The sequence below is a fragment of the Pieris napi genome, chromosome 11 (assembly GCF_905475465.1).
Source record: "Pieris napi chromosome 11, ilPieNapi1.2, whole genome shotgun sequence".
NCBI classification, from domain to species: Eukaryota; Metazoa; Arthropoda; class Insecta; order Lepidoptera; family Pieridae; genus Pieris; species Pieris napi.
The window spans coordinates 12837985-12849835 of NC_062244.1; the positions used below are offsets into that span (position 1 = coordinate 12837985).

The 11851-nt window shown below is 35.1% G+C and overlaps 1 protein-coding gene across 1 annotated transcript; it reads left to right on the top strand.

The window, feature by feature from the left end:
• Positions 1-61: 61 nt before the first annotated feature.
• Positions 62-11832, top strand: LOC125053748 (ATP-binding cassette sub-family B member 6). Its single transcript, XM_047655276.1, has 17 exons — positions 62-208; positions 372-527; positions 680-824; positions 1723-1922; positions 2132-2282; positions 3086-3257; positions 4805-4971; positions 5531-5768; positions 5856-6031; positions 6107-6176; positions 7103-7238; positions 7667-7874; positions 7948-8126; positions 8210-8324; positions 10439-10579; positions 10650-10771; positions 10854-11832. Exons 2-17 carry the CDS (start codon positions 382-384, stop codon positions 11044-11046), a joined length of 2559 nt encoding a protein of 852 aa, XP_047511232.1. The 5' UTR covers positions 62-208; positions 372-381; the 3' UTR covers positions 11047-11832.
• Positions 11833-11851: the final 19 nt, after the last annotated feature.

Genomic DNA, 11851 nt, shown 5'->3' on the forward strand with positions numbered 1-11851 from the left:
TTACGCATTTAACGTCATTTATCCTAAACGTCAGTTGTCCAGTGTTAAAAAGTTATTTAGAATTTTAGATTTATGTTTCAGAATTCAGCAGTCGTAACAACATGTTGAAATCATTATGATTAATTTATTCAGTAAGAACTAAGAGCAGTGATTAAGGGGTTTTGATAAGTTTATTTGTAAATCCGCCAAGGTGCCTTTAGCTTAAGACGTATGTATAGTATTTTTTATTTGTTTATTTTTAAAGTCTCAGTGTTGCGTACACCGGTAATTACGTGCTTAATTAGATTATTGTCTTTTTTTTATTTTCTTGTTCTCTATTTTGGCAATATATACCACTACTAAAATCTACTAATTATTTTTCGTCGCCTTAGTTACACAAAAATGCAGTACTGTCCTCCAAATGTTACATTGGGAGAAGTATGGGTGGACCATGGAATTTCTCAGTGTTTTATGGAGACAGTTAGTGCTTCCATAATAGGAGTATTTCTTCTTGTATTTGGCACAATACAAATCATCATGTATAAACGGTATGTAGTAAATTATTTCATATTTTCTCAGGAAAATTATTTAATTTGTTTGTTAATTATTTCAGCTTGAAAATGTGTACTAATAAGAAAAAAGTTCCAACAAAATGTTATAAGTGTGTTAAAATTTATTTTAATAGAAATGATTGTTACAGCTATGCTACTGAAGTATTAGATGTCAGGTCATCAAAGTTATTTGTAACGCAATTATTATTTACATTATTTGTACCTGTGTTGGGTATAGTTAGATTTTTACTGCAAACTATTCTTTTTAAAGGAGGCCATGTTTATGGTTATATGGTAAGCTAAATAGTTTTTATAAGATCCTAAATAACTAGTTAACATTAATAATATTATAATTATAGCATTATTTAATTTTATAATTGTATTTATATAATACATAAAAATACTGTAGCAGCCTATTTTAAATGCAAAATTATGTCAATTAAAACATAATATAAATCGCCTGAAGATCAGTTTCCTGATAACCTTGGCATTTTGAAAGCAACAATTTTATATAAATATGTATAATAAAATGAAATTTGATTGAAAAACAGCATTTTCTATAATATGTCAGGACTTATAGGTTATATGCACTTGCAACTTCATATAACATTTGCATTTTAAATTAAATTATATAACAGCATAGCCATATGTTTAATTTTAAGATTTGTTATAATAATTTCGCAAAAACTCGAGAACGGCTGGACCGATTTGGCTAATTATAATCTTGAAACATTTGTGTAAGTTCAGGGAAGGTTTAAACGGTGGGAAACGTAAATTACAATTAAATAAAAAAACTTAACACGCCAATTGAATTTTTCAATAAAAACTGTTCTTAGTTGGAAAATTAGATGTCTTTTTAGAAATAAAAAATTGTCACCTGGTTGGCATTCATTTGTAGATGCTTTCAGAAATATGTGTTTCATAGTATTAGTATGTAGTATGCTATATGAGGTCTGATCACTTTGGTCTGTTTTAAAAGTTTTGACACAAATTTATGTTGGTGTAACAAAGTTCACGGGATCATCTAGTATTTTTATAGAAGTAGATGTGTCAACTGACCTATACCTGACATATGTTGTTGAATTTTTGGGTTTTAAGACCAGCACGAATGATAGTTTTCTAACAATGTTTGCCTTTACCATAGATATAAACACTGCTAATATGATTTTTTATGATAACTACTTTATTGCAGATTGTAGCCCTAGTGGTAACTATAATTGTATTCCCACTATCTGCATACTTAGCAATTCTAGAAAGGCGATATTTGTTACCATCAGTACCACCCAGAGGCCATGGCTTTGTGTTACTTGCATTTTGGGCTATGATATTCATTTCAGAAAATTTATCCTTTTTAAATATAAATAAAGAAGGATGGTGGTGGCACCTAAAGAAGTAAGTGTAGATTTTTTTTATTAAAACCATAATATTCTAATGCTCTTTCTATAGCACATAACTTTTTTTTTTAATTCAAGTCTGGATCTTTGTCTTCTAATTTGAGTTCATTTCATCACTCTTCACAGACAAGAGGGTCACCAGCCTTAAAACCTAAATTGTTTTTCGGAAAACCACAAAGTAATCCATAAATCTGTTTGTATTTTCAGTCTTCAAGACCGCTTAGAGATGTCTTTATTTGTTGGACGTTACATATCATGTATGATAATGTTTATCCTAGGAATGAAGGCACCTGGAATCATGCATCAATTCGAGTACCTGGATGGTGATGAGCATAATAGGCGAAACTTATTACCAAGGGTAAATATTTATCTTACATCATTATTATCATAAATATATTTATCTTTTTTATTAATGAGAAACTTAGGTGCAAAGATGTGAATTTTTTACCAAATTGATTAACAGCTGAAAGTTTAGTTACATAGTCATTTATAAAAATAGTTTATAAATTTTGCTTCACGGGATCTATGCTTTATACCATACCATAGACGTCATTTTATTTATTTAAAAAAATGCAAAACTCAACTTTTTTTAATCCAAAATTAATTTTATACTGAGTATCCATAGCAGACGTAGGGGAAGTTACAATATCCTAAATACACTGAGAAAATATGTTGTTGAAATAAAAACAAGCGTGTTGGATGTATTGTCTCAAAACAGAAGTAAAAAGAAAGCATAAATGACAAATCATCTGCCAAATATGATGTGAATAATGACTTAGAATTTTCGTGTTTTTACTCTCGTATTTTTTATATTTTCATAGTTAAGATGTCATGTCCATATCAAAATTATTATAGTGCAGCTGAAAAGTATTTCTTTAAAAAGGTATTCATAATTTTGGATAAATTATTTTACCTTAAACCTAGTTCGATACATTCAAGTTAACCTCGGCTTCTTGGCTAGAAAATGTTAATAATATATCCAGAACAGGTAGTTATATATTATTATAATAAAAACATATTCATTTATTAAAAATGCGTAAAATTTCCTGTTACTGATTGAATCGATCATTGTTCTTTTATCGGTCAGGTTCTAGGTTCAGCCATATATCGATTTGTAAGGTTTTAAATTCCGTTCAGTTGAGCCTTTACTATTTTTTTCAGGAAGAAAGTCGTTCAACGTTTCGAAATGTATTTGCAAAATTACGCACACTTTTGCCTTTTCTCTGGCCCAAGAAGAGTCTTTTGCTGCAATTTTACGTGTTCATATGTATTCTAGCGCTTCTTGCGGGACGAGTTATCAATTTATATGTTCCGATCTACAACAAGCTTATTGGTAAGTTAATTACAATTTAATAAAACGAATATGTCTTTATTTAATCATTTACATTATTTAACAGTAAACATTTCTTTTGTTTTCATTTAATTATCAATGATGTAACGTCTTTTATTCAAAACCCCAAAAACTTAGTATTAATCGGCCGGCTATTTCAATCAAATTGAAGCGATAGCAAGGGTTATCGTTTAATAAATAGAAGTCTTTATACTTTAAGAGTTGTCCGGGTCCGGTGCTTGTAGAAAATCTTAATTATCAATTTAGTGCTTTGACCTTAAATTATACAGAAGCGTGCACAAACGTGTTTTTGCACAATATGTCGTTTATATGAATAAGTAATTTCGGTTTTATACGCGAAGATATTTGTATTTCTGAATTTAGACATAACCATTGTAATTTTATTATGAAATAGTCTTAATCTAGCATTTTGGATCGTATCGCTTAATTTACTAATTTATTTTAATTATTAACACTTTGTATTAACATAATAAAAATTGAACATAATTAAATGAAAAGGATGGCCACTGGCGGCCTTATCGCTTTCGAGCGATCTCTTCAGGCAACCACTTAAATCCGTCATATGATATGATAGTTAAAATTGAATAAACTCGCCTATTATTATTTTGCTTTATATTGATATAATAATAAACGTGTTTCTTACTGGGTCTCATCTGTCGATCGCCATTGTATGTGGTAATCGAGAAATAATATGGTACTTTGAGGTACTTTGTAAGACCATATTTTAATTAATTTGCTTTTTTTATTAATGAAAAATGATGAATTATGGTAAACTTAATAGTAGACTTTTATCTATGACAAAATATTACTATGCATTAACCTGGTATGAACTTTCAAGGACAGACGCTATGTAAATCTGTTTTTTTCTCACACGTCGCTAAAACAACAGCTCTGTTCGTTATCGGGTTTTTATAGATAGGAATACGTTTTTTGTAATGGATTTTGGCTGTTGCTGTCTTTGAATATGTAATGATCTAAACTCGTCAAAATATTTTTTCTACATGTTGATTTCATATTCTTCGTTATAATGTTGTTTAATTAAACTAAAGCGTTGATCTGATCAAGGATTTCAAAAACACTCTCTTTTCCAAATGAAAGGTGTTGATTGAGGTTAACCATTGGTATTCCAAGGTTGGTTTTCTCAAAATAAACAATTTAATGTTTTTGTTTCCTTTTTGATTTCCAGCCCAAAATCCCTAATAAGGACATCGAGGCCTTTTACTTCTTTCTGATATCATTTATTATTTACTTAATCCTTTATAATATAATCGATAGTTAATAATTAATTATATTATTGTAAAATACTATAGTGAAATCACACTGGCTTACTTACACGCTTCAATAAAACAGTCTCTGGTTTCATACTTTTATTAAAATTGTGTACCCACACTACAGTGAATTTTATAAATATTTTTCTCTGGTTTATGAACAGCCACTATTGCTTTGTTGATTGAATCCTACTTATTTAAAATATCGGACCTTTGAAAGGGGTAATTTTTTACTAAATAATCTCGTCAATAATATTTCAGTGAATAGTTTATCCATCCCACCTCTATATTTCCGGTGGGACTTGGTGGCCATTTACGTATTCTTCAAGTTCCTGCAAGGAGGGGGAACCGGTGGAATGGGTCTTCTCAATAATATGCGGTCATTCTTATGGATCCGAGTACAACAGTACACTACTAGAGAAATACAGGTATTATCTTATGAATGTGTTACGAAGATAGTTTATTTTAAACCATCTTGCAATTAACAAGATATCATATTAAAAAGTAAAGTTTGTAGGGACGTACTCGTTATTTAAAGATAAGAATGACAGAGCTCCTTGTGAACGATCACAGTGTTGGCGTAGTATTAATAATCTAACAATCGCCTCTCATAAGCTAAATTAAATACCAGGGCCGTATATCTCTGCTATCTCAGCTCTTCGTAGTTTAATCGCCGCGACTATCAAATTAAAAGGCCATTTATATTTAATTCGTTTATTTAATTACCTTTTTTGCGAATGTACAATAAATTGTACTGATTTTAAATAGGTATTTCTATCGACGTTGAATCATTCTAAACCATCATAACGACTAGCCTATAAAAATATTATTTTGATGTAAAAGTTTATATAATTTTCTACTTCGTTTTTATAAATTATTGAGGCTTTTAATGACGACGACGATTTTAGTGAGAATATTATTTTTGCCTATTTTTTTCCAAATCCTGTGAAGTCAAATAACTAGCTGACATAAATAGTTTTCTTTCAGCTAGAGTTATTCAGACACCTCCACGACTTGCCACTAAAATGGCACTTATCGCGCAAGACGGGGGAAGTTCTGCGAGTGATGGACAGAGGGACCGACTCGATAGACAATCTTCTATCGTATATTCTGTTCTCTATAACTCCTACTCTCGTCGACATCATCGTCGCGGTCGTGTACTTCGTCTCGCAGTACAACGTGTGGTTCGGACTCATCGTCTTCTTTACGATGGTCCTTTATATCGGTTAGTACATTTAGCGTTTAGATATGTATTAAAGTGACCTTTTCGTATTGTAAATTATAATTTATATACAATTCAAATATTTTTCAGTTGCAACAATAGCAGTAACGGAATGGCGGACGAAATTCCAAAGGCGAATGAATCTCGCGGATAACGAGCAGAAGGCCAGATCTGTCGACTCCCTGCTCAACTACGAGACTGTCAAGTATTATGGCGCCGAAGCCTACGAAGTGGTCTCTTACAAGGGGGCCATCCAACATTATCAGGTAAGAATACTTTACATCTGACATTCAGCGACCCTAAACCGTTGGCAGCGCATTTATTATTATGTATTGTTTCAGAAAGAAGAATTCAAATCGTTGGTTACCCTAAATATACTAAATACGATGCAGAATATTATCATTTGCTCGGGTGAGTTATTTACGACTTGTTACATTGAGTGTCGATTGGGCGTGTAATTGATGTTTTATCTTGCAATTGTTTATTGATTTAAATATTGTAAAGAATAATTGATTACACCGGTTTTAATTTGCTTGTTTATAAACGTACCTGTAATTGAATACTTATTAATGTGGAAAAGCTAATTATCCCGTTTAGAGCTAATATATGTCAATTGGATGTAGAAAGTGTCCACTGAATGATTAACTCATTTGTACATAGTTCATCGGGGCAGGAAGTGACCGAATCCCGTTTCTTATACTACACCTACGAGGAAAATGAAATCTCGGTTATTTTAATGAATGCCTACTTTTTTTTATGAAAGGTATATTATAGCATTGCGCACACGCAGATAAAATGTTTTCAGTCATGAAGCAATGAAGTGTCGTGCAATTGCATCCCGACAACTTCGTCTTTTCTGCCTTATCGTTAATAGTAATTAGTTATCTTAGAAGAGCTATGACGTACAATTCGAACATGTATAGTTTATTAAATAATTACCGCTTTTCGTAATATCCATAAATGCTTATTTGGCTGAATCGGAGATTCTAATCGAAAACTTTATAAAAGTATGTTCTACATAATTTTTAATTTGGGCTTGTTACGCATTTGCGTGAATTTGCATTTTATGCAGACATTTCGTAACAAGCCTGATCTAGTTTTGTGCATTCATTAAGTGTAACGTCCGCGTGTGAGGAAATTCATAGATTTAAAGCGATTCATAGATATCTTTATCGAATTTAAGTTGATCTTAAAAACTATGCGGAAATTACTTTGAAACGCGCACAATTTGTTTACTGCAAAAAAAATCAATTGTATTAGTTTTAAAACTGGATGTTATTTAATACTACAAACCATTAATGACTATGAAATGTTCGATACTTTCTCGATTACCACAGGATTACTCGCGGGGTCTCTGCTGGCTCTGCACATGGTGGTGCATACGGTCGAGTTGACCGTCGGAGATTACGTCTTGTTCGCAACGTACATAGTACAACTCTACGTGCCTTTGAATTGGTTCGGTACTTATTATAGGTAAGGATTTCATTTGTGTCGATTTACCATAATTAATAACTTGGCCATCTTCAGATGCTGGGATAGGAATAAAATATCTTGTGTCTATACTAAACATACTTCTTTATTTGTTTGACGGATAAAAACGGGGTGACCTTTCGGATTATAGGTACTGTTAGACGGGAACTGGAAATACTCTTTTTTAAAAAATCATTTTATTTTTAAATTAGTAATTAAGAAAACAGAGGTGTAACTTTGTTGAACTCTATACCTGCTCCCGCTTGGTACACTTATTGGTAATTAAAGGGAAGGCTCCCTTTAATTACCTAGCATACCTATCTAATAGATAGGCAAAGAGTTGCAATATAGATTACAGGCTAAGGGTAAAACGGTACCGTATATTACGAATGGAAAGGTTTGTGCCGAGTCAACGTCACCTCCTCCCGCAGGGCAATCCAGAAGAACTTCGTTGACATGGAGAACATGTTCGAGCTGATGCGCGTGGACAGCGACGTGAAGGACGCGCCGGGGGCTCCCGAGCTGCTGGTGAGGCGCGGAGGGATAGAGTTCAAGCACGTGTCGTTCGGCTACGGGCCCGAGAGGCTGGTGCTCAACAACGTCACCTTCAAGGTGGCGCCGGGCTCCACGGTGGCCTTGGTGAGCGGGCGCTTCTTCTCCTAGTGCGTCGACGGCTCGCCGAAGCGACGACTCACGCGTTACGTTGACTCAGGTGGGGCCGAGCGGGGCCGGCAAGTCCACGATCATGCGGCTGCTGTTCCGCTTCTACGACGTCAACGAGGGAGCGGTGCTCGTGGACGGCCAAGACGTGCGCACCGTCACGCAGGCCTCGCTGAGAGCCAACATCGGAGTGGTGCCTCAGGATACGGTGCTGTTCAACAACTCTGTCAGGTGATCTCGATGACGCAGGACGACAGATCCCGACGACTACCGACCGTCTCGTGGCTAAACATTGAATATACTCGTTTGGGCAGGTACAACATTCAGTACGGGAAACTGGAAGCGTCGTCGGCGGACGTGATAGCGGCAGCCAAAAATGCCGACATCCACGACAGAATACTCACCTTCCCCGACGCTTATGACACGCAGGTCATTTGACATTTTATTGGTTCTGTTTATTTGCATCTAAATGTTTTTTACTAGTAGTTCAAACAAAATTGCGGCATTCAATTACCAGTATTAAGAAACGAAAAATTAACAAAATCATCAGAATGATAAAATTTACCAATTTACTTTGGAAAAAATATTATTCTATTAATGATCAATTGGGAGAAACTTTATAATTCATACTAATTTGATAACGTTATAATATTTTTTAATAATGTGATTATGTAGTGATAAAATAATATGAGTATTGACTATAATGATATCATTATTACGAGTCATATGACTCGTAATGTTACCTAATATGTAACATCTATGAAAAATTTTACCTTTTAAGATAGATAAATTCGCACGCCATTACGTGTGGCATAATATGCGAACTTTAGATTGTACTACCAGAATATTTTTGTACCCTATGGTAGGGGAGCCCACGATGCTAAATGGGGATTTACTCGAGCGTCGTAGAGACCTATTGGGATGCAAAGCTTAGATAAAAAGAAGAAAAAAATGTTATATGATAAATTCCTTTTCATCGGTGGGGGAAGCGGCTATAGATAGTTAAATATGTAAAAAAAAACTGTTGCATGGACATCCTCGAGCGCGTCAGATATTGATAGCATGTATGCCCTACGTATTTTTAATAATGTACGTATGTTAATCTGATCGTTTGCATGATGCGGGTGTTTGTATTTAAGGGTTGAAAATTAAAAAAAAAAATTTTTTATCGAGCGCGTCAGATTTTCTAAGGGAGTGTTAAGTGCACCAAAAAAAAGCTCTCATTCACTAATCTGACGATTTCGATGGGACGCAAACCCACAGCCATTTTCTTAATTTGCAAAAAAAAATCGCAATTTTGAAATACTCAAGCGCGTCAGATTAAGATATATGTGGTTCATCTTTATGTTCTAAACGTACTGTCTCATAATCTGACGATTATCTAGAGGGATTCGCCTGATCTGACAAAAAAGAAATAGAAAAACGGTTCACCTAAAGGGCCATACCTGCAACTTCCCGCTAATTCCATTCCTGGGCGCTTAAAATTAATATTTTGAGCTCGCTGAGTTCAAAGAAATAACATTTCTATGCATTTGAGCTCTCCAAGCTCGAAAGTCTGATAGAAGTTTCATAGAACACTATTTTTGGAATTTTCAAACCGCAATAACTTTTGAATGGATCAAGCAATTTTCACGCGGTTGGCGGCATTCGACGCAGTTTTATCATCCTCATAAGTCATTTTGTAATTTTAATTGATCGAACCACAAATTTCGGAGTAATCCCGAAAAAACACTTTTTCGGGTTTCTTTCGTGTACGATATCTCTCGAACGAATCAACCGCTTTTGACCAGCTTGGTGGCGATCGACGTGGTTTTTCAAGCTCAAAGGCGGATTAGTTTTTGAAGTTGATCGATAAAGAAACCACTTTAAAAAAAATATTTCTTATTTTTTTAAGATTTTTCAAAATTTCTCAAAATCTATCGGTCCGAATCGGTTCAAATTCACAGGAAATGTAATTTTGAGGGAAATATTTAGAACACCGTTTAGTAGATTCCGATCGGTTTAAGGAAATGTAGGCATCACGCAGCTGCACGCATTTAACTTTATCGACGAATTTTTGTTATTTCGGCTTGCGGAAATCGTCAGATTATATATTTTTCATTATTCTTGAATTATTTCCTTCAAAATAAAAAAAAATTTAGCTACGCTCGAGAATATCGAGATGACGTTTTTTTTTTACAACTTTGTTGCCCTCCCCTTTTTTTCCGTCACTCTCAAATTGTCAGATTAGTGGAATATACACTTTTTAGGATGTAATTAACTCACCCTACCTTAATCTGACGCGCTCGGGAATTTCTGATGGTCAATTTTTTTTTACTAAACTGATCCTGTCTCCTTCACGTGCGGCCTTATATATGGGCCTCATATTTTGTGGAGGTACTTAACCGGGTACAAGGTATCCCCCTATATATTAATCTGCCGCGCTTTAGTAAATCCCGAAATCCCCTCTTGGGCTCCCCTACCACTATTCTTGCAAATAAATAATAATAATTATTAATACAAGCTGTAATCCATCTCATTATTACCGTTATTATTAACGTTAGGTCGGAGAGAGAGGCCTTCGGTTGAGCGGCGGAGAGAAGCAGAGGATAGCGATAGCGAGGACCCTTCTGAAGAATCCGGCCATCGTCCTGCTGGACGAAGCCACCTCGGCCCTCGACACCCACACCGAGAGGAACATACAGGTCGGTCTCGTCGTCCTCGAGGCATATATTACTGTCGGAAGACCCATCGTTGACCGTCGAACCGTTTCAGGCCGCCCTGTCCCGAGTGTGCGCCGACAGGACCACCTTGATCATAGCCCACAGACTGTCCACGATCATTCACGCCGACGAGATCCTCGTGCTCAAGGAGGGGGAGATCGTCGAGAGGGGAAAGTGAGTCATTCGTGTCGTTTGTGCGTCATGTACAAGAAAACGGTCTACGTGGACGATTATTAATTGATTTTTAAATTGCCAGCCACGAAATGCTCCTCGCCCAAGGCGGCTTCTACGCGTCGATGTGGCAACAGCAACTCGAGGCTCGTAACAACACCGACGCCAACGCCGACAACAACGCGGAGGGCAACAACGTCGACAACAACAGGGCCCCCCCCAACGGATACGGTGTCGCGGGTCACGGCCACGGACACGGTCACGGTCACGGTCACTAGACCTCGTGGGGTGGCCATAATTCTGTGTCTTTTTAGGGTCTTCGAATCTTAGAATTTTCGAGTGCACGATCACTTGGCTACAAAAATAGCTTCGCTTATATTTGAATAATGTTTGGGCGTTTTTACCTCAGTCCAAATGTAGCCGATTTTAATGTACCGATCTAATCCTAGTGAGCTCGAGATTGTTTAGTGTAAATGAATCTTGTATATAAATGAATATGTAAATAACGATTTTAGCAAAAAAGCTGTACATTATGTACTATTATTTTACATGCTAGCGGTGTTTTTGCGTGCCATTGTTTTAAATGTTCCCCAACTTGTTACGTTATTCGTCTTTTTGTTATTTTTATGAAATATTTCTTATAGCAGCCGATTAAGGTCTAATTTACGATAATTAAGTCGTGGAAGCGTTGCCATAGCGACGTAGGACGGGTATAATAAACGCCTGAATCGAATCAGGGTGTTAAAAGAATTAATTATGCTACAGATTTAGGTAAGGTTCAATTTGGAATAGGTAGGTCTAAAATGACTGATTGCATATAAGAATGAATTTGTATAAATGCAACGTTAGTCACAAAATTCAGAAAGGTTTTTTTACGCGATTTTTTCTTGTATAAAATTTGATTGAAACGATATAAATGAAATATTAAAAAAAACATCGTATCGAATATTGTTTTTTAATTATGGTTTAGCAGAATCGTATTTTGCATTAAATATGGGCCCCTCTGTGATGACCTTTATATATCCTTAGTATTAAACGAGTGGAAATTAAATATTACTTATTTCCATCAGAGTTTTTTTCGAA